Source organism: Marmota marmota, unplaced genomic scaffold (genome assembly GCF_001458135.2).
Source record: "Marmota marmota marmota unplaced genomic scaffold, marMar, whole genome shotgun sequence".
Lineage (NCBI taxonomy): Eukaryota > Metazoa > Chordata > Mammalia > Rodentia > Sciuridae > Marmota > Marmota marmota.
Genome location: NW_026000205.1, coordinates 1,839,629 through 1,865,131, shown reverse-complemented (window position 1 = coordinate 1,865,131; position 25,503 = coordinate 1,839,629). Strand labels below are relative to the sequence as shown.

The following is a 25,503-nucleotide window of genomic DNA, read 5'->3' as shown; positions in this document are numbered from 1 at the left end:
CCAGCATGCCCTGTAATCCCAGCAACTGGGAGGCTGAGACAGGAGGACCTCACCATCAAAGCCAGCCTCAGCAACTTAGCAAGGCCCCAAGCAACTTAGTGAGACCCTGTCTCAAAATCAAAAAGTAAAAAAGGAGGGCTGGGACTGTGGCTCAGTGGTATAGCGTTTGCCGTGCACATGTGAGGCACTGGGTTCGAGCCTCAGCACCACATAAAATAAATAAATAAATAAAGATATTGTGTGTCCACCTACAACTAAAAAAAAAAAAGTGAAAAAGGGCTGGGTATGTAGCTCAGTGTTCAAACGCTGCTGGGTTCAATTCTCAGTACAAGAATAAGAAGAAAATGGGCTGAGAACCAGTTTCCTGTTTTAAGACCCCAAGAATCCCACAGCTGCGTCGCTGGAGATGACACCCAATGTCTTGTTCTTTGGCATTTTATTTCAAAATTGCAGCAAGAACAGAGAGAAAAATAACCAACGGCAGCACCGGGTCCGGCCTGAGAACGGAAAGATGTGGAGCCGTGGCCAAGGCACTTCCCTGACCCTCACGACACGCCGCAGCCAGGGGTACCTGATTCCTGGAGCCCAAGATGCGGAGCGAGGGTCCAAAATGCCTGGTTCTGGCCTGTGTGACTTTGGGAGTGTAGCGGCCACGTGGGGGCGTCAGAGAGCCAGGCGTCGGCCCCGGGCCTCCTCTTATTGCACTTCAGGAGAGTCAGCGGTACGGAGGCGGGGCCGGGCTGGAAGCTGATCTGAAGGGGTCGGCGCGGCCCAGCGTCACACTGGGAGCATCCACTTGTGGGCTTTTGTTCCATACTGAAGGACAACGGAGGAGCATGAGGGGGAGCCGCACTGCAACTCCCAGCAGGCCCTGGGGCGTCCCAAGCAGAGTGCCTTTGGAACTGTACCCTGAAACCTCATGGGAAATGTAGTCCACCTCCCAGGAGGCCCACCAACAATCCCGGGGAGGGAAAATCAAGGCAATGACACAAAGGCTTAAAGGAGAAGTAGTTGCAAAGAGAGGAGTTACTGAAGACCCGGAAAGGATTTTGGAAAAGTCGTTTTCAACTTAGAAAGCCTGGTCGAGCCAGAAGTGTAGTCCCAAGTCCTCAGGAAAGGCAGCCAGGAAACCCAGCAGCTCTAGGTAGAGAGCCAAGGAAAGGAGCCCAGAGGTTCCCGGAAAGCTCTCTTGGCTCAGAAGAACAGAAATGCTCCAGAGGCTTATGGGAGGAAGCATTCTTGGGCCAGAGAGGGGGCCAAGGGCCAGAAGCTCAGAAGAAAACTTCTTAGGCCAGAGGGAAAGCCTAGGGCTCCAGGGAATCTCAGGAGGCAGAATCCTGTGGCTAGAGGGCAGGCCTGGGTCCCACAAGCTCCTGGAAAGGGGAGTTCTCCCACCAGGAGACCCAGGGGCCACAGGGACTCATGGGAAAGGGGCTTCTCACACCACAGTGTTACCCTGGGGCTCCTGAAGCTTTCAGGACAGCGTTACTCAGCCCCAAGAGGTGGTGGTCCAGGCCACCTACTCAGCCAGGAGGCTTCTGATCCAGAGGCCGATAAGAGGTGGTACCGCTATCATTCCTGGGAGTGTTGAGGGGGAGGTGGGCTCCTAGTCCAGATGCTCAAGGTACATGAACTTCTCTGGGAACAAACATTTAGCCCATTTCCCCAGTGAGTCCAACCCACCTGAATCGCCTTCAGCTCCTTCTGGAAGCGGAGGATAAGCTCAGGCCCATTTTCCATGGTGGGAATGTGGAGGTGCTGGGGAAGAAGGTGCCATGAGCACTAGGCTCCCCCTTTTCTCCCGCCCCCAGCGGGGTTGCACCTCACCTTGTCTTTATACAGAATTCGATGCACAGGGCAGACCTGGCAAGCGGTGCCTGAGCCAAAGACTTCCCGCACCCGGCCCTCCTCCAGCGCCCGCAGCAACTCCTTCATGGTGATCTTGCGCTCCACCACCCGGAACTCACCCTGCGGGCAAGGGGCAGAGACAAAGGAGTCCACCAGAGAATTCCCTGCTGCAGGGTGGTGAGAAAGAGGCCCAAGGAGGGTGACAGACCCAGAGTGAAGGGATCGAGACATGACATGTTACCCCAGCCCCTGATGCCCCAGCCCCAACACACAGGGACCCGTCACAGGTACGCCACCCGCCCTCACCCAGGTCTGAGCCAGGTCCAGCAGACTCTGTCTGACTACTCCAGGCAGGATGATGCCATCCAGTGGGGGGGTCACCAGTTCTAGCACTAGGACAGGCGTGAGGGACAGGGCATTACTACAACCTTCTAGCACTGCCCATCCTCCTAGGAGCCTCCCCCTCTCCCAGAATCCCTGGCCCTTGCAACCTGCTAGGGATTCCATCCAGGGTGGGGCTGTGTCATGGTGGGCTCACCCCCGTCCTCATGGGTCCAGTAGATGAAGATGTTCATGGTGCCCACCTCAGTGAGCTGGTGGTCAGGCCCGTACAGCCAGAGGACCTGCTCGCAGCCCTTCTTTTGTGCCTCCTGTTGCAGTAACACGGTGGGCCCGTAATTCCTGGTGGAAGGCTGCCTGGTCGGACTGGGTAGGGGACGCCCATCCTTCCCCCACCGTGGCCCTGGAAGAGTGTTGCCATCCAGGGCTGACCCTACTCCTCCCCAGTCCAGAGTGCCCCCCCAGCACACAATCCCCAGCCATTCCCTTGGTGTCAAGACCTGGGGCTGCGTCTGCCCATTCCTGCCTCTTCCTGTTCTCCAGATCACAAGTGCACGGCCATTTGCTCTGCTGGGACCATCTTCCTCACCCTTTCACCAAACCAAATCCCCAAATGTCCTCCATAACCATTTCCCATGTGACACCGTACGAGAGGTATTTCCAGACCTCCATGTGGGGTTCTGGCCTTCTTTGGGCTCCCTCCCTGTGTCACCCTGTTTTAACACCTTTATCTGTTACTCAAGAGTCGGCCTCAACCTTCACCTACTAGCCAGCCACTCCTGACTCCCCACTGCCCCAGGACACGATCCCAGCCCACGCCTGGTGTTCTGAGCCTTTCACAAAAACTGATCTTGTTTACTTCCCTGGACATTCACTGTGACCCCATCTATCCCCTTCACCCCCACACATGTGGCCCCACAACTAGAAAACACCGACTACCTTTTGTTTTTGAGAAAGGGTCTCCCTCTGTTGCCCTGGCTGGTCTCAAATCCTTGACTCGAGTGATCCTCCTGCCTCAGCCTCCTGAGCAGCTGGGACTACATGTGCCCACAGTAGCACTGGCTTTGTTTACTACCTTTGAACCCAAGAAACATCCTTCCTCCTCATCTGTGAAGCTGATCATAGTGCCCTATGTCACCCCCATCAGAGCCCATGCGGCTCTGGACCCTGGAGTTTCCACCAGCCAGAAGCCCCAGAGGACAGGCTGGCTCTGACTCATCTGTGTCCCCAGCTTCAGCCACCACAGGGCCTGGCCTAAGGAGACCTCATGAGATGTGTGTTGAAGGAACTCAAATGAACCCCCAGTGCCACTTTCTGTCCGATGTGACCAGTGACCATCCTCCACCTCAGTCAGGAGGCCCTATCGCCTCTCCCCTGCCCTGATGAGCCAGGCTATTGGAGAAAGGATGACGCAGGAAGTCCATGTGACTATGGGAGCCAGGCTCGGGAAACACAGCCTAGACTGGGTGAGCAAGGGCAAGTGATCCCGGAGGAGAGACCAATGAGCCAGACGCGGATTCCTCTCCGGAGGTCTTCAGGGGAGCAGCCTGGCCTGCCCACTGACCTCCATGCAGGCCCTCCCATCTCTGAGTTCATCTGTCCATCTGTGCGATGCTCTCATCCTTGTCCCAACGTTTGCCATCAGCCCTGAGCCCCGCACACGGAGTGGACATCATATCCCAGTCCGTGGGCAGAGCTGCCCCAACATGTAAAACAGGACAGTGAAGAAAACTGACATCCAGAAACACCCCCAAATTCGGGCACTGCACCCTGGCCTCTGGTCTCCAGTGCATGGTACATTCTAGGGGTGCAGGGGCTACTTACCCTCCCACCTTGTAGTCACCAACGCCACCCATCCAGGCGCGGATGAACGTCGGGTCGGCCAGGAGAGAGACAGGGGTCACCGAGTCTCCAGGAAAGTAGGAGCCCACAGGACAGAGGATGACAAACAGGAGGGCTTGACTGGCGCTGCTGACACCCAGCGAGTCCTGGGAGGGCAGAGGGGCAGCCTCAGGGGCTGGAGTCGCCCAGCCTCCTCTCTCAGACCAGGAGTCCAGGCCCAGCCCCTTTCCCTCCCCTAGCCCAGGGGTCCCCAGGAGTCCCCAGCCCTGAGGGGGGCTCACCTCGGTGCCTATGAGCACGGGCCGCACGTAGAGGCTGGTGCCGGAGCCCCTGGGAACCCAGGCCTTATCCACCTCGATGAGCCGACGGATGCACTCCAGCAGCTCCACCTTGTCGAAACTCTGGGCAGGCCCCACACGGGTCAGGAGGCCCGCAGCTCTGGCCCTCCCCGTCCCCCCACAGGCAGGCCAGGCTGCTCACCGGCAGGCAGAGGCGCAGGGCTGTGCGCAGCATGCGGTCCATGTTGAGCCAGGGCCGGAAGAGGCGCACCTGCTGGTCCTGGCCTCTGTACGCCTTCAAGCCCTCAAAGAGCTGTGGGGACAGGTGTGCGGAGGCTCAGAGCCCCTGGGTCATCACAGACAGAGGGACAGCAAGAGACTGACAGACCAAGACACAAACACAGAGATGGAGTCAGAGATGGGGAGAGGCAGGCAGACAGAGAGGCAGACAGACAGAGGTAGACTTAAGGTGGCAGTGGACTTCTGTGGATACTGCGGACCACAGGGAGCCAGAGAGAACCCCCCACAGGAGCCCCTCCAACTACTGCTCATATTTTTCAGGCATGATAAACCTGTGAAAGTTTTGAAAGAGCCCTGGTATTTTAGAGAAATACTGAAACGGTTATGGATGGAATAACCCACTGTCTGGGATTTGCTTCTCATCACAAAGTGGAAGGCAGTGGAAGTAAGTCCAGCGGAGACAAGGTTCTGGGCCAAAAGGAGCTAACAGAGGAAACATGTGCCTCCTATTACCTACTTCTGTGTTTCGAATGTCGCATAAAAACTTTTTTTTAACTTAAAACAAGTTGATCCCCACCCCCACCATGCTACTCTCAGGAGAAAGCTCAAGTCCCCACCGTGCCCTCTGAGGTCCTGGACCTGGCCTCTTACCTGCAGGCTCCTAGACTAACTCCTGCCCACTCTCCCCACAGGTGGCCACCTTGGCCTCCCAGGGTCTACAGTGGCTTGGTCCTCCCTCCCTTCACCCATGTCCTCCAGCTCATCTCATGGGGTTCAGCCCCAGGCACCTCCGAGGGCTGGGGTGGCTCAGCGGGGAGTGCCCGCCTACGGGTACAAGGCCCGGGTTCCATCCCCAGCACCAGTAAAAACAAAAACAGACAGCAAAACACAGCCAGGAAAAAGCAAGTATCATAACCTTCATGGTGTAGCCTCGCCCCCACGCACATCAGGGGCCTGGCCACTGCCCCTGGCTCCGTAGGGTGCCTGTTCAGTGTCCACCCAGGCTGAGAGAGCCCTAGGGCACTGGACATGTTCATCAGAGACCCCACAGCCCCTGGCATCCAGGACCCCACTTGGCACAGCGTGGGTTTTGTGGATTTAATTAATATGAATATGAAATGAATGAAGTAAAAATAGGCAGGATATTTTGGGGGGAAATACAACTAATAAGGGTTAAGAGGGGTGGGGATGGGGGGGTACAGTGGCCCGCGCCTGGAACCCCAGGCTCAGATAGGAAGATACAAAGTTTGAGGCCAGACTTGGCAACTTAGTGAGACCCTATCTCAAAATAAAAAGTAACAAGAGCTGGGTTGTGGCTCAGTGGTAGAGCACCCCCAGGGTTCAGTCCCCAGCACTGTAAGAAAAAACAGAGCTGTGGCTGGGAGCAGTGGTGTATGAGGGGACTGACTCACAGTGGGAAAGAAGACCAAACACCCACAGAGGAAAAAATGAAATTGAACCCCTGCCTCACACCAGACAAAATTCCAGAGAGTGCAATTTTGAGTGAAAAAAAATGCATATTAAACCATAAAAGCTATAGAAGAAAACACAAGCTAACTGCTTTCTACCTTAAATTGGGGAGGGTCTTTCTAAATTCGACAAATCACAAAGCCAAAAAATAAGAGTGAAACTATATTTGATTCCATTGGAAAAAAAAAAAAAAAAAACACCTGGAGTTTAGGGTATAGCTCAGTGGTAGACTGCATGGTTAGCATGTGCAAGTCTCTGAGTTCAGTCCCCAGTACTGCAAAAATAAATAATAATTTAAAACCACTTGGGAGAAGGGAAAAGATCTAAAAGTTGGACAAGGCTTGTCTAAGGTTTTGAGAAACAGGCTTGGCTGGTGAGTGTAGAAACTGATACAACTTCGGTAGCAGACAATGTGGCAATACCTTTCAATATTATGAGTGTACCTGCACTTTCACCCAATAGTTGTAGAAATTGAGTGGAGAGATACACCTGCACTTAGAGGAAGTGACAGGTGTACTTCATTGTATATTGCAACTGTGTTTATAAGAGGACAAGGCTGGAAACAACCCAAGTGCCCCAAAATAGGGGACTGCCTAATGCAGGACATTGTTAGGATGGAATACTGTGCTGCTGCTGCTGCAAAAAACGGAAAGCTCCTTAGGGCTGCTATAGGAGAATTCCCACAGCTCTGGCCCCAGTTCAGATCTCCACGCCTACTTATCCTCTCCTACCTGAATCATCGCCCCAGCCTTGACCTCCTGGCCTCCAGTCTCAACTCCAGTCTATACAGCAAGAGGGAGGTCCTACTATACCCAGGTTGGGCCTGCACCTCCGCTGCTCAGAGTCCTCCATGGCTCCCAGCACCCCTGGACAAGGTCCAGTGCCTCAGTTCCTCCGGTGGCCTTGATAACACCCCTAGTGTCTTCTGACACACTCCAATCCCATAATTCCTCCCTATTATGCCAGGCCCTTCCTGTCTGGGCCCTGCATTGACTGGCCCCTTTCCCACTGACTGGCCCCTTCCCACTGACTGGCCCCTTCCCCACTGACACCCTAAGCCTCCTAGGTTTTGCCAGGAAAGGCCTCACTTTCCTTCAAGCTAGGCTAGAGAGACCCTGGCCTCCCCCGCTGCCTCATCGGAGTCTAGGTAACACCAGGTTGTAACCACGGTGCAGTTTCGAGTGAGGGAACCAGGACCCCAGTGTGAAGTGCAGGAGGCCCCGGAAAGCTGGTGATGAGTGAGTGGAAAAACGCCTGTGGAAAGCAAACCCAGGGAGGTGGAGCTGGCAAGGGGCACAGCAAGGAGGGGATGCACACGGGACCAGGGACAGAGGTCAGCGGCCACGCCACCTGCAGGGAGTAGTGGAGGGCCGAGCAGGCTGGGTGCAGAGTGAGATTCTGGAAGGGCTGGATCCTGGGCTGGCCCCAGCCCTTCTTCCTGTTCCATTCGACCATCAGCATGTGGTCGGTGAACGTCTTCCCAAACACCAGGGAGTCGCTGGGGCTGGGCTTCTTTCGTGGCTCCTTCGTTATTTGCAGCTGCAAGTCTGCAGCCTGAGAAAAGATGGGACACCCAGGTGTCCAGGAATCTGGTCACAGGTGTCCAACTGAAAAGCTATAATTCTCTTCATGAGCGCCTGCCCCAGTGGACTCTGGGAAATGCAGTTTCATCTTTCCCCAGGCTGTTGTGCTACACCACTGCCACCCACCTGCACCTCCAGGCTGCAGACCTTTGGAGATGCCCAGATCCAGCTGCCAATCCCCTCCTCCCTCAGACTTAGGGGTCCAAGCCCCTGTCCCCCTCTCTGAGGCCCAAGAGTCCAGGCCCCAGCCTCCTCCCTGGTGTTCTGGTCCCTCCTTTCACCTTGAAGTTGGTGGAGGCACATCCTCTGAGACCCCACAGAAGCCAAGGGACAGGGAGAAGTTTCCGGGACCAGATCTGGGACAGAAAGAGAAGTGAGGAAGGTGACGTGCCAGCAGTGGGAGAGAGCAAGGGTCCCAGTATTTCATTTGTCACTTCCTGCACCTAGGAGTACCCTCTGGTGTCCCTGTCACAGTCCCCGTGCATTCAGGCAGGGCATTTGGCTCTAGCCAAGTGCTCCCAGCGAGTCCTACTAGGGCCATCCCTAGAGGGAGCTGAATGAGCTCCAGGCCCCCTCCTCCACCCTGGGCAAAGTCAAAAGCAGGCGCCTCCCACCCCAGGAAACTTTGACCTCAGCCTAGGACCAGCTCAGACAAGGCGAGGACGACGGAAGGTGTGCAGGTAAGCAGAGGCCTCCCAAGGGACCCAAGTCACAAGAGGAGTCAGGTGAGCAAGGGACCTCTAGGCCCTGTTCCCTGAGAACTCAGGAATCCAGGCCCCCAGCCCTTGCCCTCGGAACCAGGAGTCTCAATGCTTATTACTTCTGGGTGTTAGATCGAGATCACCTGAAGCGCCTGACCCCACACCATGGGTGCCACCTCAGCAGTGACTCCAATGCCCTTCAGATCTCAGAGGCTGAGGGGCAGCACAGGACCCTGGGGGCCACCCAAATCATCAACAGACCATGCTCAGGTGCACACTTCCCTCACAGACCTCGCCGAGGAGAGCAGGGCACAGTGGTCTGTTGGACTAGCAGGGTGGCCCACCCTGGGGATCTCCCACTCACAGTGCTTCTTTCCCCAACCCTGCAGGAAGACAGCTGGGCTGTAGGATTGAGGACACAGAGCAGCCTGCACTCTCCCTATGAGCCAGGAGAGCTGTCACCAACTGGCAAGAATGGATATGAATGGCAGGGATCACTGGCCAGCAGGTGAGTTATGGGGAGACAGGGTTATGGGATGCAGTGTCACAGACTCTGGGCAGTGAAGCCTGAGATGCGGCCTTGCTGGTGTAGGCCCAAGGGCCTCTGGAATGATCGCTGACAGCAGTGTGTGCCTCCCCTCCCCTACGTGGCCTCTGTGTGTAACATGGAGCCTGCCTGGCCCTGTGGCCAAGGCTCTGCACAGAAAAGGACAGGACAGCCACAGTATGGAGAGCAAACACACAGTACAGGAAAGCCAGCACAAGGACAAGACAGCAGAGGAAGCCAGGACACATAAATAAAAGAGATTTAGAGAGGAAAGTGGAAGAATGAGGAAAAGAAACAGAAATGGAGAACAAACTGAAAAGAACAGGCATCAAGGCCGAGTTGCCAAAATGTGTCTATCACAGAAAAACCAAGATGAGAGACAGAGAGAGACAGAAGGAGAGGGAGAGAGAAAGAGAGGAACTCAGGCAAAGTAACAAAGCCTGGAGGAAACCAGGGAAGTGACTGACAGCAGAATACAGAGAAGCCAAGAGGCAAGGTGAGGGAAAGGAGAGGAACAGACAAAAGTGAGACCTCAGAGCCCTGGGTGGCAGGAGAGCTGAGGGAGAGGGAGAGACACTGTCTCAGAGGTGTTTGGAGGCAGGAGAAGCAGAAAAACAGAGCACACCCCACAGGGCAGAGAAGGCACGGGGCATGGTGTCAGAAACCTGTGACAGTGAGTAAAGCTACCTTCCTCCTCCTGGGCATTTCTCTAAGGTGAGGAGGGCACCCTGCCATCCCAGACCCCAAACTACGGAGTGGAGCCCAGAGGAAATGCGCAAATGGAGACTTCTGTCTCTGACAGAGCCCAAGAGTTTCATCATTAAACACCAGGAGTGTAAAAGGATGGAGGCTGAGTTAAGAAAGAAGGGGGCCAGGGGTGGTGGGGCACTCCTGTGATCCCAGTTGCTCAGGAGGCTAAGGCAGGAGGATCCCAAGTTAAAAGACAGCCTCAGCAATTTAGCAAGGCCCTAAGCAACTTAATGAGACCCTAACTCAAAATTTTAAAACGGGGTGGGGTGGGGGACACTGAGATATGGCTCAGTGGTTAACTGCCCCTGGATTCAACCCACAGTACCAAAACGAAATGAAGAAGAGGGGTAGGTGCACAAGAAAGGCTCGGTAATATGACTGAGCCTCCACCGTGTCCCCTATAGCACAGGACATCTGTCTCTGACAGAGCCCAAGAGTTTTAGCATTAAACACCAGGAGTTTTCCTCTCATAGCCCCAAACTGTCCTTGTCACAGCCCAGGACTGACCCCATCACATCAAGAACTTGCCTTTGTAGCCCAGGACTCACTCTGCATCCCAGCCCAGGGCTGTCCTATAGACCATCCAAGACTCTACATCGGAACCCCAGATGGCTCCAGTCACTTCCCAGGACTTCCCCCTCCAGAACCAAGCAGTGTCTCAACACAGCTCAGGAATATCTGCCCTCCAAAGCCAAAATCTTCTTCCTCTGTATTCCAGGATTGTCCCTGTCAAGACCCAGCGGCTGTATCTTTCAGATCCAAGAACTATTCCCATGTCAGTCTAGGCCAGTCCCTGCAGGTCACTGTCCACTTCACACCCCAGGACCTCCCAGGGAGTCCCTGACTGTGCCCATCACAGGTTCAGCCCCAGACTGTCTCCATTACAGGACAAACCGTCTTCATTAGAGCACAGGAATGTCCCATTAGAGTTTAGGACTCACCTACTATGGCAGTACTGTGCCATGACAGGACTCTCCACATCATGGCCCCAAACTACACCCGTCAGACCCCAGCACTGTCCCACCATAGCTCAGCTGTGTCACCATCAGTGCCCAGGGTGCCCCTGTCATATCCCAGGCCTGTCCCACAGTATCTGCCCAACACTAACTATCCCTGTCACTAAGACCTGGGAAAAGTAAAAAATCTGCCTTGCTATTCATCATCCTGGGATAGAAACTTAGATAAAGTCAGGTGCAAACTTAAGAGTAAACATTTCTCCCAAGGTTATGCTGCAGCTGTCAAGGGTTGTATCGACCCAGTGGTTTCCTTCCTAAGAAATTCTGTTCTCTATTATCATAGGCTCTAGGAAACTCAGCCGTTTGACCTCGTATCATCGGTAAGAACAGACCGTCCCGCTCTTTCCTGGAGGACCTTCACAGGGAGAAGCTGCCTCAATCTCTAACCAGGTGCAGACTTCATATGAACCTTCCCCATCTGTCTTACCGACCCTTCCTTCTGAGAAACAGGACCTCGGCTCCGATTCCCAGCCGAGACCTGAGGCTGAGCTCAGTGCCTTCCTCCCGCCCCAACACCTGGAGGTCCAGGGCCCCGGATCCCGCCGCGCCCCCCGCGGGCAGCTCCCTCCCGACTCCCCAAGACGTTATTCCAATCGCAACGGTTCCGCCCCACCCTGGTCCCCAGCCTCCTCAGGGCGGGCCCCTCCTCCACGTTCCCCGGCAACCTCCCAGGTCCCCTCCCCACAATTACCTGCCCCCGACCCCCAGCCTTTTAAACCCTAGGGATCCTGTCCAAAGGACCCCATTTCTTACGCACCCCGCCACGGAATCTCAGGGCCAGAGAAGCCGGGCTGAGCGACAAAGCTTGCGCGCCCATGATCCTCCCGGAAGTGCGCCCCACCCCCGGGTTCCCCAGACCCCCAGCTGGCGTTGCGAACCCACCTGCCCCAGCGCGAGCGCGGCCATGACCAGTGCGGCGCGTAACTGCGCCCGCCCGGGGCGCGGCCCCAGAGAAAGTCGTTCCGGCCCCGCCCCGCTTACGCCCCCTCCCGCAGGATGCCTGCCAGCGGGCCACCCCAATTGGGGCCAGGCCTCCCCAATTAGCGAGCCAGGCCCTGCTGCGGAGTACATGCGCTGTACGAGGCAGGAACTGAAATGCACTCCTCCCTCATTCCCCCCCCCCCGCACACACGTTTTCATATGCCCAGTAATTTTTGAAAATGTATTTTCATAGAGTTTTTCCTGGAGAGCCGGACAGGACAAGCATCCCGAGGTAAGAGAAGGCAAAGCAAGGAGCTGAAAGTCGGTTACGCCATCTCTTTGTGAAAAAGAAAAGCTCACTGTAAATGTCAGCGGAGGCATAAAGAAATGTGGCTTTTGGAAAAGGGCTCTGCTGAGTGGGACAGAGGAGGATGAAGAAGGGGCTTCACTCTGCACTCTGGATACTTTCCTATTTGAATATGGCTTTTTCTTAACGAGGAGAAAATATGTGTGTGTTCTTTGTAACTCTGAACTAAAAGCACACAGAGTTCGCCGTGCCTCCTTCCAGTCCCTTTAATCAGTGAAGCCCGAAAAATTGCACACATGCCTACATCTCACTCATCAGTGAGCCTCAAAGAAGAGCCCCTGGCGCAGGGTGTCCTGGTTACACCCCTCCAGGAGCATCCCCAGCTTCAGGACTCCAGAGGCAGTCCTTCAGGATCCCTCCGACCCCCTAACAACTCAGACCTGAGACAGTGACCCTCTTGACTGTGCTCCCCCATCACTGTGTGCCCCAAACTTTTCGTGATCAGTGGTCTCCTAAATCCCTGCATCCGCGTTACCCTAACACTGAAATCTCATCTCTGCTGTGTCCTCAAAACGCGGTCCCTAAGCCATGTACCTCCATAATATTGGGACACTTCCCCCCAAGTTGTACCCCCTCAATGGCACCAAATTCTGTCCCTAGCCCCAGTCCCCCCAACCCCCACCTCAAACAGCTACTGGACAGAGGAACCAAATCACGGTCCCTCCCCTGCAGATGTTGCTGTTTTTCCTCTCTCCACCCGGGTCCTCCTCCCCCACCATCCGGGCGGGGGCTGTAGGGTTGGCGCCCACAGGCCGCGCCCGGCCCCCCGCAGCCAATCAGCGACTGCCGCACACCCCCCGCGGCGGCCAATCCGCAGCAGCTTTGCAGCCCCACCCCCTCACCTGCGGGGCGCTGCTGCTACTGGGCGCCGCGCCCCAAGAGACCTCCCTCAGCCAAAACTCGGGAGTCCTGGCCCTAGCACCTTCTCCCTCTGACCCCGATGTCTCAACCCCGCTTCCTCTTCCCTCAGGATTTGTCCTGGTAGTCACTTTCCTGCTCCACAGGCCAGGAGGTCAAGACTACTTTCCCCAAGGGTCAAGAATAAAGAGGCCTTCTCCTTCTCCATTATATATCCTAATTAGCGTTTAATTTACTCTCCCCTGTGTGACTTCTAATTAGCACCCAGGTGAAGCTGAACTGCTCTACCTGGCATCCGTGAGCCACTGGGGCACCTGCTTCAAAGCCCTCCGGGAACTGTCATCCTTCAGGGTGGAGGCAACTTGTGGGCTACTGCCCTGGTGTGCTCACATTTGTATAAAGGGCAGGAAATACATATAACGTTGTTCTCCTTCTGACTGCAGATTGCTTTTTGGGGACTCTAAGGGGTGATCCGGTGCATTCCTATGTGGGTTAAACGTCTGGGGGGGCTGGACCTGGGAGGTAGATGGGACAGGCTGGAGTTTGGGGTGGGAAATGCTGGGCAGGGAGGCTCTAGTGGAAATGTGGGCAATCAAGAAGGGCAAGTGAGAGGTCCACAGGGGTGCCCGGAGCAGCCTTACACCCATACCCCAGCTCTGCACCCCCAGTCACAAGGAGCTCAATGCCTGTGCAGAAGCTGGCTTCAGAAGCCAGGAATAGGGCTGCGGCCCCCACCTCAGCTGGCTGGCCCATGCGGCCCAGGGGCTGGGGAGAGAGGAGGAGAAAGGAGGTCAAGGGGAGCCCCCACCAGATGGCCACACCCCCAAGTTTCCTCCATTCCACCTGGATCTGGTCCTCAACTCCTACCTGGGCCAAGGTGCCCTCCTGGATTGTGGCCCTGGGGTCTGGTGTTAAGGCTGCCAACTGTTCCCACAATGGGGTCCAGATGTTTCCTGGGGAGATACTGGGGGAAGGGAGAGAGGGGATCAGAGAAGTGTGTCCCAACTGCTGCCTCTTGGGCTCACTCCCAGTCTTCCCAGTTCCCCCAGGAGACTCGCAGCCTACTGCTTGGGGCTCACCAGTTGACTCGGACGCCATATTGGCTCTCATCCAGGGCCAAGGCTTTGGTCATGGCTGTTACTGCCCCCTGTAGGAAACAGGCCAGGGAGAAAGTTCAGTCCCAGAAGTTGGGGCCCTTCCGTCCACTCCTTCTAGCCAGGGGGCATCAAGCAGGGGCATCAGAACTTCCCCTCCTCATATGCCTCTTAAAATGCCATTTCTTGAGAGAGACGCGCCAAGAGCCATTGATCACAGGTTGTTGTGTCTCAGAGCTGAATCGGGGAGTTGGGTGGCAGCTGCTCCTAAGATCCTGGGTTTAGAGCTGAGGCTCCCAGAAAGTGGGGTGGGGGGCAAGGAAGGGGCAAGGACTGGGGTACCTTCGTGGCCACGTAGGGAACCGCCTGGGACTGGCCAATGGCCCCGACCAGACTGGAGATGTTGATGACGTTGCCTTGGGTCTTCCTCAGGTGGGGGAGGGCGAGCTGGAGAAACAGGAGGCAGAATCAGCCCCCAAGTCTCTGGGTCTCCCCCAGTGTGCTGAAGGTGAGCCATAGGAAAGCTGACCTCTGGCACACTGGCCATCTCCTCCGTGTTCCTAGTTGATCTTGGGGGCACTTTCCGGGCTTGGCCCTAGTGCCTCGGGTCTCAGCCCTGAGAGTTGCTCCTTGACTGGACGGGATTTCTCTTCTCTTTGTGTCTCTTCTGCTGGGTCTCTGCCTCCCTGTCTCTGGGTCTCTTTATGTTACACAACCCGCCATCCACATCAAATCAGGAAAATGGGAGACAGATTCAGAAGGCTGTAAGTTTTGCAAAAATGGAAGGCAGTGCTTTTACCCCTGGAGGGGAGACGTTTCTCTGAATTCTATAGAGAGCTCTGTGGTCAGATGTGAAGTGGGAGGCCTTCCTGAAATGCACCCCTTTCTGCCAGCTCCCCCTGAGCAGCTCCCTGGAGGTCCTCCGCGCATCCTGGCACTCATGTGAGTGTGGTGGGTTCTCTACGCATGACCTTGGAGACATTCAAATTCCATCCTTCCTCTTGCCTGCCTTGGGCAGCTGAGCCAGCCAGCCAGGGCCTGTTCCTGCCTGTAAACATTCATGAACACAAGCCAGCACCTCCCTCCCAGACTCTCAGAATGGAAATCTAAATAAACTCCCTCTTGGTTCACCCCTCCGGCTCTTGCAAACCTCCACCATTTCTCAGTACTGTATCTTCAAATGCACTTTGCGTATCTCAACCTCAGGGCCTTTGCACTTGCTGTTCTCTCTGCCTTGCTAACCATCCCAGTTAGCCCAGGACTGAAGGGTTTCTGGGAACATGAGGTGTCCAGTCCACACTTTTCTTGGGGGGTGGGTGGGTACCAATAATTGAACCCAGGGGCTCTTTACCATTGAGCCACATTCCCAGCCCATTTTATTTTATTTTGAGACAGAGTTTCACTAAGTTGCTTAGGGCCTTGCTAAGTTGCTAAGGCTGGCCTTGAACTTGTGATCCTCCTGCCTCAGCCTCCTGAGCCTCTGGGATTTCAGGCATGCACTACTGTGCCCAGCCTTAGTCCACACTTTCAATGCTAAACTGGGGCAGTGGTGGGTCATCACACCCACTCAGCTTCTTCAAACACTGTTCCAGTGCTACCTATTAGTGAGGCCTTTCCTGACCATCCTATTTAAAACCGGGACCTGCCGAGCCTGTTTCTGACCTATTATGTTTTGGAAGGAAGGAAGGAAGGAAGGAAAGAAGGACAGATCTGGTATATATCTGCCCTGTTCTCAGGTATTCTCACCACTTAGCTCATTTAACCCCCAAACTACCCTGCAAGATGGCACAGTTGCCCGGTGTAGTGGCACATGCCTGCAAGGTGGCACAGTTGCCTGGTATAGTGGCACACACACGCCTGCAATCCCAGTGACTTGGGAGGTTGAGGCAGAAGGATCACAGGTTGGAGGCCAGCCTCAGCAATTTAAAGAGGCCCTGTCTCAAATTTTAAATAAATAAATAAATAAAGGCTGTGAATGTAACTCAGAGGTAAAGCGCCAAGCCCCATAAACAAAGGAGACTTTCTGACAACTCTGTTGGAACCCTAATATAATTTGAACACGAACGGTATGCCTGGGCTTCGGGGAGGGGCATTCTCTGCCCTCCTGCTCAGGGAACCCCCTGCACCTTCTCCCCCTCAGGCCTTGACACCCTCCTTCGGCAGCCCCACCTTGAACCTGACCTGCTGTTAACTTCCTCCACACCCCTAACCTTGCAAACAAGGCCCAGGAGCACGGGGACCCAGCCCATTACCTCCTCCCAGCACCGGGCACGCCCACAGCTGGTGCTCAGAGATATTTATCCCACACTCCGGCTCTCCCCGCTCCCACATTCCTTGGCCAGTGTCCTTCTCCCCAGGTCTCTCAGGGTCACTTGGTATCCCTAGGTAGCTACAGAGTTGCTGGCTTCCCCCTCCCTCCTGGTTCTCCTAAATGCTGTGGCAGGGACTGGGAGGAGCACTTTGCTGGTTTCTACCAGCATCTTCTAGATCTGCCTCAGAGCCCTGTCTACAGCTCCTGATCCCCTCTCCTGGGCATCTACCTCAGTGTCTCCTGAATAAGAGTCTCCCCTTTGTCCCCCCAATGCCTGCCCCCTCCATGGTACTTGCTTTTAGTTGTTGATGGACCTTTGTTTTATTCATTTATATGGGGTGCTGAGAATCGAATCCAGTACCTCGTGGGCACGTGGTAGGCAAGCACTCTGCCACTAAGCCACAACCCCAGCCCCTTGTTTTGTTTTGGTTTTGGTTTTGGTCCTGGGGATTGAACCCGGGGTGGGGTGCTTAACTACTGAGCATCACCCGCAGCCCTTTTTATGTTTTTATTTTGAAATAAGGTCTCACTAAGTTGCTTAGAGCCTTGCTAAATTGCTGAGGCTGGTTTTGAACTTACAATCCTCCTGCCTCAGCCTCCTGAGCCACTAGGATTACAGGCATGGGCCACCGCGCCCAGCAGAACGGGGACCTTGAAGCCTACCGGGTCTCACTTGGACAAACGTGACTCTCTCCTGCTTTTGGTTTTCCTGCATCATGCTTGGCCCTCTGATGTGTTCTTCATGCACGAGCGAGCGAGGGGGGGGGGCTGCTAGGAGTGATAATAAGCTCTCAGAGTTTCCTTGCACAAACACCTGCCATAGCTCCCTACTGCTCCAAGATGAAAGACCAGGTCCCCCAGCATGGCCCACAAGACTCTGTCCCGGCCCTGTCCCTTCTTGCCTCACTCCCCCTCGCTCCACGAAGCCCCTCAACAGCACCAGCCTATGTTCTCTCACTGCCAGGCCCTGGCACAACACCTGTCCTCACTCCTCCACCCTCTGGCCCAGTTAATGGCACTCAGTCTTCATGGCATTGGATGCCCAGCCTGATCCCAGGCCCAACCAGTTCCCTGACTCCCCTGCCCAGATCCTCACCCACCTCCTTCCACACTCCCTGTGTTTACATGGGGACGCCTGGCTGCACTTTGCTCCCTGGTGCGTCCACAGCACCTGGAACTGTGTCTGGCCCGTCAGGAGTTGGTGGGTAAACACATAGGAGTTGGGTCATGGGAACCGGCCCAGAGCCCAGCCTGGCCCCAGAGTCTAAAGTGACACCCGGGTACTCACTTGCGGCCTCCTGGGGATCCATGTGGCCTCCCTACTTCCCTGGTCACGTTAAATATCCCTAGTCCTGCCCTCCTTTCTTCCCAGCCCAGGGAATCACAACCTTGGGCTTATATCCATATCTCCCAGGAAGGCCGAGGACCGGCAGATTCTGGTTCAAGGCCCCTCCCAAAACCCATTCTTGGCCAGGGCCCCAGAATCAACATTTAAAGAGTCCCCAAGGGGGGGGGCTGGGTTTATGGCTCAGCCATAGAGCACTCACCTTGCATGTGGGTTGGATCCTCAGCACCACATAAAAGTAAATAAATAAAGTAAAGGTATTGTGTCCAACTACAAATACACAAAATAAACAAAAAAAAAAAAAATAAAGAGTCCCCAAGGGCCAGGCACAAGGCCCACGCCTGCGATCCCCGCTGCTCAGGAGGCTGAGGCAGAAGGATCACAAGTTTGAGACAGGGCCTCAGCAACTTAGTGAGGTCCTGTCTCAAAAAATAAAGAGTTGGTGGTGTGGGTCAGGGGTAGAGTGCCCCTTGGATCATTTATCAGTGCTACAAAATAAGTAAATAAGAAAGTAGAGTTTCCGAGGGACTTTGGTGGTGACGGTGATGGCAGCAACTTACAAGTGCTCACGTATTTTTTTTTCTTTTTTTTTAGGCAGCGGGGGTTGAACCCAGGGGTGCTCTCCACTGTGCCACATCCCCAACCCATTTTGTTTATTTATTCTCATTTTGAGGCAGTCTCACTAAGTTGCCCAGGATGGCCTCAGATTTGTCATCTTCGTGTCCCAGCCTCATAAGTAGCTAGGGTTACAGGGGTGCACCTCCACCCCAAGGATTTTTTTTTAATTAACATAAAGTTAAATCTGATTCTAAACTAAAACAACGCTTTTCTCTTTGCCTCTTAGATGAAGGATAACTGTGAGGTGCATGTGCACCCTGATTTTGAAAAGTCTTACTGTGATTGTATAAGAGATTACTCTTGATTTTGAAAATTCACTTCAAAGTACTTAGGGGTAAAAGGGCACAGGCCAGGCTGGGAGAACTCCTGCCTAGTGTGCACAAGGCCCTGAGTTCAATCCCCAGCACTGCAACAAAAACATGCCTCCAACTTACTCTCAGATAGTTCAGGGAAAGTAGACTGGTTATTCAGAAAGAAAGACAGACAAGCACTCCACCATTCAGTCTCGTTTGTTTGTTTTTAGTGCTGGGGATTGAACCCAGGACCCTCATGCAAGCTAGGCAAGTGCTGCATGCTGCTAAATCCCCAGCCCTCTGATAGATAGTCGATAAACAGAAAAAATGGGGCTAGACAGGGAGTGGTGGTGCATACCTGTAATCCTAGAGACTCAAGAGGCTGAGGCAGGAGGATTTGAGGCCAGCCTCAGCAATTTATCAAAGCCCTAACAACTTAGCGAGACCTTGTTTCAAAGTTAATAATAATTAAAAAAAAAAAAAGAAATGGGGTTTCTCCTGAGATATACCCAGTGGTCCTGCCCCAGGGCATTTGCACATTCTTCTCAGGAAGTAAAACACCCTATGCCCTACTTCTCCACTTCCCTCCCACCCACAGAGATTGGCTCAGATCTTACCTTTTCCCTTCTACTTCCCTAGGCTCCATTTGCCCAACATGTCTCATGGTTCTCACATAGAGTGAAGTGGGTTGGCCACAAGGTACAAGGTTCATGATAAACCACAATAACTTACAGAGGGTAAATCTATGCCAGGTGTCTTCTAACTTAATGAGTATTTGATTTACTTTATTATTATTATTATTATTATTATTATTATTAGGACTAGGGATTGAACCCAGGGGTGCTGTACCATTGAGGTACATCCCCAGTTCCTTTTTTTTTTTAGTTTTCATTTGAGACAGGTCTCAAGTTGCTGAGGCTGGTCTCCAAACTGCAATCGTCCTGTCTCACCCTCCCGAGTTGCTGGGATTACAGGTGTGTGCCACCGTGCCTCATCTCATTTGATCCCCAGAAGAAGTCTGAATTTGAGGCCGTTATTAGCCCCATTTTATATATGAGAAACTGAGGCACAGACAGGTTTATTGCTTGTACAATGTTAGAGTCTGTAAACAAGTCAAAATAACACCTGGCACTTTGCCAGGGGAATGTTAGAGTTCGTAAACAAGTCTGGATGGTACCTGGCAAAATGCCAGAGGGAGTGGTTTGAGAAGTAACAAAAGCGAGCCATTAAGTGTAGAGATTCCTTATTGGTTGACTGATGTATCTAGTTTATGCTAATTAGATAAGCTGTGTGGAATGTATAAATACTGCTCCTGTCCTGCAATAAATGGCTCCTACTCCTGCTGTATCAATCTACACAAGTTCTTCGTCACCCCCCAGCTATTTTGCCCAGCCAGCCGTACTCCGGCAGTACAATAGTGTAAGTAGGAAGCAACAGAAACTTAGTTGGTCCTGAGACCTAGACCCTTACCCCATGTGAGGCTTCTGTGCACATCCCTCGCAGGTGACAGAGTCAGGCAGCCCAATAAGGAGTGGTGGGTCTAGTGTGACACAGACGGCTGGGCTGCACTTAACACATGGGGCCCCTCCCCCACGGGTCCAGTTAACCTGCTATGCCAACTTTTTAAGAGAAACCAGAAACTCGGTTGTTTATGCAAAATATTTGTCTTTGTTTGTTTTTGGTGCCGAGGATTGAACCCAGGAGTGCTTAACCACTGAGCCACATCCCAGCCCTTTTTATTTTTATTTTGAGACAGGGTCTCACTAAGTTGCTGAGGCTGGCCTTGAACTTGTGATCCTCCTGCTTCAGCCTCCTGAGTCTCTGGGATTACAGGCATGTGCTGCTAGGCTGGTTCCCCACTGTGTTCTTAACACCCCTCCCACCACCACCACAGCTACTTGGAAGGTCCTGGAAGGTTCCTAAGAAGGCTGAGTTACGTAGATATGGAGATTTGCACCCATTCATTTTCCCCAAAGAACAGAGTCCTTTTGGAATAAGAAGAGCAAAATAAAAAATCAGAGATTTTGCTTTTGGACAAAACGAGCCTCTGGGTCCGATGGACAGGAGGCGGCTTCAGACTGTGGCCAGGCCAGTGCTCACCTTGGTCACCGTGTAAGTCCCCAGAAGGTTCAGCTCCAAAAGCTGCCGGAATCCCTGGGCTGAGGTCTCCTCCAGCCACTGCGGGGGTGGGTCTGCGGGGAGAGGAGGAATGAGCCCTGCCTGGGAGGATGGGGAGGGGACCTGGGATGGGGAGGGAAGGGGACAAGGGACAGGGCTGCCTTGTGGGTTTGTGAGAAGGCAGCTTGTGGCGGCAGAAGGCTGGCCTTGAAACTCAGTCCTGCCACTTCCTGGCTGGGTGACCGTGGGCAAGCCCTGGTCCCTCTGTGCCTCAGTTTCCTCATCTGCTGAACGAGGACGATGTCTCGTTCTTGGGCCTACAGATTTCATGAGTCAGTGTTTGTCCCTGACAAGTGGCACCATAAGTGTTTTGGCTATACAAACAGAAGGAAGCGGCGACAGTAGCAGAGGGAAGAAAAATCCACTTTCAGAGTCAGGAGCTGGTAAGACACCAAGTGAGAACCACAGGAACCCATAAGAATGGAAAGAGGGGACCCTGGACGCTCCAAGGCTCCGGGAGACACATGGACCAAGGGACAGAGATGGAAACCAGACCAGAGAGGGCAATATTGACTCTTACTCCCCAGATGCCACCTGATCGCCTCACTTCTCCCAGGGACCTGGACAAACATCTTGTGAGAAGCCTCCCCAACAGCCTGTCCACCAGCCTGCCAGGTGGTCAGTGGACTTTCTCTTTTAATTTTTAAATGCTGTTTATTTATTCACTTTGTTAGTGGGGGTTGAACCCAGAGGTGCTTTAAAACTGAGCCACATCCCAGCCCTTTTTAATTTTTTATTTAAGACAGGGAGGGTCTCACTAAGTTGCTTAGGGCCTCACTAAATTGCTAAGGCTAGTCTTCAACTTGTTATCCCTTGTCATCCTCCTACCTCAGCCTCCCAAGTCGCCACTGCACCTGTGGCCCGTCTCAAATTTGCAATCTTCCTTCCTCAGCCTCCAGAGTCACTGGGATTACAGGTGTGCACCACCACACCTGGCCAGCTTTATTTTAATTCCTGACCACACTATCATATAATAGATTCTCATTATTCTTGACAGATATATTCTAAGGGATCATCACAAACCCTAGGTTTGAGAACATTCACCCACGGCTCCTGGAGGAAGCCTGAAGAGCTAACAGAGAGAATAACAGAACATTTGCATACATATCCATGTGTGCAAGCCTACAGATCTGTACACTGATATTAACTAGCACAGACGATAATCTTAAATCTCGAGAACCACCTGTGCTGGTAGACTCTATTTTATCAACCAGAACAAAGAGTCCAAAGTGTTAGGGGACTTTCCTGAAGGTGTTCCATAATAAGGTGACAGAGTTAAGATCAAAACCAGCCCAACCAGCCCCTGAACAGGAGCCACCTGCCCAGCCAAGCCCTGCCTCCATCTAGGGGATTCTCGGTTGACAGCTGATTGACAGTCGGCAGAGTCAGCCTGTCTGATCTCTGTGGGAAATGTGAGCCACAGAGATTCAAACAACACTGTGCCTGTCCACACCTAATAGGAGAGTTCTGTGAGTACCAATTTTGGGTTCCAAATAAATTTTAGCAAGTAGGCAAATTCACAATTGAGATTCCACAAAGAGTGAGCTGCCCGTGTCTTTTTTTTTTTTTCCTACTTCCTGATGTGAGTTCTGTGAGCACAGGGACATTTTCCGCTTTGTTCTCTACTAAATCCCTAATCCCTAGGATGGGATGTGGCGCCTGATCATAGATGCTCAACACACATCTGTTGAACAGACAAAGGACATAGAGGAACTAATACCTGATATTTTTTTTTTCAAATCCTGACAATAATCTAGAAGGAACAAACAGTCAAGAGAGGGTGAATCCACCTGGCAAGGGCAACTCCTCTGCTATTGCCTCGATGGGCAACCCCAGGAGAAAGGATGCAGTCTCTGAGCCTTGGTTTACCACCCAGGGGCATTCTCAGGAAGGATGGTCCTTAAACTGATGGATATTTCCCTTGGAAGCCACCGCAGGGAGTCCAGGAACTGTACACCAGGAAGACATCTCCAGTGTCACTGGCAGAGCTCAGGACCATCAGCCAGATGGTCAGTGGACACGAGCAAAGTGAGGCTACCAGGTCCCAGTTGTATGCCTGAGGTGGTCACAGTGATTATGGGGCTGAGAAGTTTCCCTCCACCAGTGATCCCAACACTCTGTGGGACAACGGTGGTGACTCCCATTCTAGACATATGGAAACTGAGGCGGGGGAGGCTCGGGACTGGGGACACAGTAGAGACTAGGATTTAAGCCAAGGCCTGCGGGTACCATAGCTGAACTGTCCTGTCCAAGAAGATAGAAAGGGGGATGGGGACATCAGGGGTGGGGAAAGGGGAAACTAAGGGACAGGAGGAGGAGTTCAGGGCCAGGAAGTGGGTGGCACAGCGCAGAGGGGCCCTACGCTGGCAACTCACGGTAGCCAGCATTGTTGACCACACAATCCAGGTGGCCAAATCGCAGGATGGTCTCGGAAATCAGGGTCTGAGGAGGAAGGACAAGTCCTGTGATGAGTGCTATGGTGCCCACCTCAGAGGGACCAGGGCCCCAGAGCAAGGCGGGGAGAGAGCTAGGTGCACTTCTGAGGGGACAGGAGCCAGAGCAAGGGGGTGCCCAGGATTACCAGGAATGACAGACAGGAGACAGGAGGCCAAGGGACCAGAAACCAAGGCTGGTCACAGCTGCACTGAAGCTGTCAGTGCAGAAACCTGGGGCAGTGGGGGGCCAGAGACCCAGACAGAAAGAGAGGGGGACAGAGAAGCTGGGGTGGGGGTTGGCAGAGAGAGACTCAGAGAGCTGATACCGGGAGATGCTGACTAAAGGAAAGGCGCGGAACCCAGAAACGGGAGGGGAAATGTCACAGGAGGCCTGCTTGACAGGAGATAAAAGAAGAGCATCCAGGAGCACGTGACATGGCTAGCACAACTGGAAAGAGCACCGGGCTGACACCTTTGGGACCAGAAGGATTTAGCCAGATCAGGAGAGATGGAGGGAACAGTAGCATAAACCCAGGGAGGAGAACAGGGCCAGAGAGAAGGATGCTCTCACCTTCACGTCTTCTTCCTGAGTCACATCACAGGGGATAAAGACGGCTCCTGGAAGCTGCTGCTCCAGGGCCTGGCCACCTGACACTGCAGGGAGAGAGAAGCTGGGCCTGGACACGGGGGTCTGAGGGAGGAGGCTAGGGCCTGGACCCCTGGGTCTGAGGGAGGAGGGCTGGGGGGAGGGCTGAGGGGCCCTCACTCACCATCCTTGTCGCAGATAACCACTTGGGCCCCACTGTCCACTGAGAACAGAAGAGATCAGGTTGGGGGCCCTGTAGACCTTGGTCAGGGCCTCTGCTGCCCTCTCGTGGTCACTCCCCGCCCCCCACTCTTGACCCCGGTCTCCAGATGATGCCCGAGGACAAAGGGCAGAGCCTTAACACAGACTCCCCTTTGCCCCTCTAGGTGCCTGCTGGGGCTGCCAGGGCCTTATTTATGGGATCCATAGTACGCCCCAAACCTGCAAGAGACATATCCCCGGATCACCACTTTGCAGCTACAGTAACATATCCAGAAAAAGGGAAATAACTGCTTTTGGAGACACTGCCAACAATTCGTGTCTTTGGCCATCCCTGGGCACCCTTCGTTACCAATTACAAATTGACTTTTATAAGAAACCGGAGTTTTTTCTTCCCACTGCTCCCTCACCCCCCAGTTATCTTCCTCTTTCCTTCCATCCCTACTCTCTTAGACCCCGAAGTGCGGAACAGCCAGACCCTCACTCACGGAAGGCTCTTGCGATCCCAGCTCCGATGCCGCGCCCGCCCCCGGTCACAATCACCACCTTCCCCGCATAGCGCGTTCCCGCAGCCATTCCCGGCCAGTCAGTCTCTGTCACTCAATGAGTGACTTTCCACCTCTGAAGTCCAGGGAGGCCGAGGGATCGAACCATAAATAGGGGCTAGATCTTTGAAGCCCGACCCTGGGGGGCGTTGCCAGGGAATCCAGAGACCTAGGAATTTGGTCCCAGCCCAACTCTCCTCCCTCAGACCCGGGAATCAGGGTCCCAGCCCCTCCAGCCCCAAATTCAGTATTCCTGAGGTTCAGCCGCTGCACACCTAAGCCAGGACGCAATGTATTCATTCCCTGCTCCCTGCTCCTCAGACGGCCCAGTGTCGCAACCCCAGACAGACAGACAGAAACTATTGACTAAAAGTTCAAAGTTTTAATGCAAATTTGGACATTGTTGGGGAAAATCAAAGGTTGGCCGTAAAGCCACGCCCCTCCCAGGTGGGGACCAGATCACGCCCCCAGGTTCCCGACACAGTCCAGCTCTCCCCCTGGTCCTCAAGGCCACGCCCCCACTCTCCGATTGGCTGTCGCATTTGAGCGGGTCAGAAGCTGGACTGGAGCAACGTGACCCTCAGTGGCCACGCCCCCTCCTCTTGAGTCTGGGCGGGAGGTGCGTTCCCGGAGTCCCACGTGGGCTCCCAGTGGGCGGGGCCTCCACCACGCCCACTACCACCGCGCGAGAATCCCGCGGAATCGGAATTAGCCATCGGAGAGCATCTTGGGTGAGAGGTCACCTGGAGAGTGGGGTCCGAAGGAGGCGGCGGCGCCGGGGGGAGAGGTTCTCCTCGCGAGTCCACATTTCCATCTGGAGAGGCTGCGTCGGGGATGAGCATGGCAAACTTTGGGACTCAGCCCTCCTCTCTCAGACCCAAGAGACAAGGACTCAGCTTTCCTCCCTCAAACCCAGAGTCCCCACCACAGCCCTCCTCCCTCAGACCAGGGAGTTTGACCCTCAGTCTATTTCAGGTGCCATCCCCCCAGCCTCCTTCTCCCCCTCTCCCTAATGCCTCCATCCTGGTCCCTCTTGCCTGGGATTTGGAACTTCCAATTCTTGCCCGGCTCTTTCTTTGCCACGACTAAGAATTCCCAGACCCCCCCCCCCAACACACC

General features: G+C 54.1%; 3 protein-coding genes and 1 long non-coding RNA gene across 12 annotated transcripts in view; 1 reads left to right on the top strand and 3 right to left on the bottom strand.

The window, feature by feature from the left end:
* Window positions 1-419: 419 nt before the first annotated feature.
* Window positions 420-11,639, bottom strand: Bcat2 (branched chain amino acid transaminase 2). 2 transcript variants are annotated; one of them, XM_015496587.2, is made up of 11 exons: window positions 11,497-11,639; window positions 7,882-7,956; window positions 7,368-7,571; window positions 4,510-4,620; window positions 4,311-4,430; window positions 4,012-4,175; window positions 2,387-2,529; window positions 2,155-2,240; window positions 1,828-1,968; window positions 1,684-1,758; window positions 420-816 (listed from the first exon to the last, which is right to left on the bottom strand). In XM_015496587.2, exons 1-11 carry the CDS (start codon window positions 11,518-11,520, stop codon window positions 778-780), a joined length of 1,182 nt encoding a protein of 393 aa, XP_015352073.2. In that variant the 5' UTR covers window positions 11,521-11,639; the 3' UTR covers window positions 420-777. The 2 variants fall into 2 exon arrangements, with proteins under 2 accessions (XP_015352073.2, XP_048646536.1); XM_048790579.1 differs by lacking the exon at window positions 11,497-11,639 and adding an exon at window positions 11,372-11,446.
* On the top strand, window positions 8,200-13,190 carry LOC107151275. 2 transcript variants are annotated; one of them, XR_001504690.2, is made up of 4 exons: window positions 8,200-8,280; window positions 8,691-8,809; window positions 10,898-11,004; window positions 11,789-12,086. It is a non-coding gene; the product is annotated as an uncharacterized LOC107151275 (long non-coding RNA). The 2 variants fall into 2 exon arrangements; XR_007342992.1 differs by lacking the exon at window positions 8,200-8,280 and adding an exon at window positions 8,303-8,325 and having other exon boundaries at window positions 11,789-13,190.
* On the bottom strand, window positions 12,968-24,767 carry Hsd17b14 (hydroxysteroid 17-beta dehydrogenase 14). 4 transcript variants are annotated; one of them, XM_015496588.2, is made up of 10 exons: window positions 24,660-24,767; window positions 24,328-24,460; window positions 23,805-23,843; window positions 23,606-23,688; window positions 22,975-23,041; window positions 20,522-20,613; window positions 14,197-14,301; window positions 13,840-13,907; window positions 13,628-13,724; window positions 12,968-13,525 (listed from the first exon to the last, which is right to left on the bottom strand). In XM_015496588.2, the coding sequence occupies exons 2-10, from the start codon at window positions 24,413-24,415 to the stop codon at window positions 13,334-13,336; spliced, it is 831 nt and encodes a 276-aa protein (XP_015352074.1). In that variant the 5' UTR covers window positions 24,416-24,460; window positions 24,660-24,767; the 3' UTR covers window positions 12,968-13,333. The 4 variants fall into 4 exon arrangements, with proteins under 4 accessions (XP_015352074.1, XP_048646537.1, XP_048646538.1 ...); XM_048790580.1 differs by lacking the exon at window positions 23,805-23,843; XM_048790581.1 differs by lacking the exon at window positions 24,660-24,767 and having other exon boundaries at window positions 23,606-23,738; window positions 23,773-23,843; window positions 24,328-24,653.
* Window positions 24,752-25,503, bottom strand: part of Plekha4 (pleckstrin homology domain containing A4) — a 17,061-nt gene continuing 16,309 nt past the window's right edge. For all 4 annotated transcript variants that reach the window (XM_048790578.1, XM_015496584.2, XM_015496585.2 and 1 more), the window contains one exon: window positions 24,752-25,207. In XM_048790578.1, coding sequence (XP_048646535.1) covers window positions 24,936-25,207 — 272 coding nt within the window. In that variant the 3' untranslated portion in view covers window positions 24,752-24,935. The remainder of the gene's footprint in view (window positions 25,208-25,503) is intronic.

What these genes read in the sequence shown, in the direction of transcription:
- Hsd17b14 (XM_015496588.2), bottom strand. Translation starts at nt 24,415, where the DNA reads ATGGCTGCGGGAACGCGCTATGCGGGGAAGGTGGTGATTGTGACCGGG. An exon ending in CTCAGGAAGAAGACGTGAAG is followed by an intron (nt 23,042 to 23,605) that starts GTGAGAGCATCC and finishes CTTCCTCCTCAG; the next exon opens with ACCCTGATTTCCGAGACCAT. An exon ending in AGGAGGGCACCTTGGCCCAG is followed by an intron (nt 13,526 to 13,627) that starts GTAGGAGTTGAG and finishes CTCTCTCCCCAG; the next exon opens with CCCCTGGGCCGCATGGGCCA.
- Bcat2 (XM_048790579.1), bottom strand. Translation starts at nt 11,431, where the DNA reads ATGGGCGCGCAAGCTTTGTCGCTCAGCCCGGCTTCTCTGGCCCTGAGA. An exon ending in GAATTCTGTATAAAGACAAG is followed by an intron (nt 1,759 to 1,827) that starts GTGAGGTGCAAC and finishes CTTCTTCCCCAG; the next exon opens with CACCTCCACATTCCCACCAT. An exon ending in AGGAGCTGAAGGCGATTCAG is followed by an intron (nt 817 to 1,683) that starts GTGGGTTGGACT and finishes GTTGTCCTTCAG; the next exon opens with TATGGAACAAAAGCCCACAA.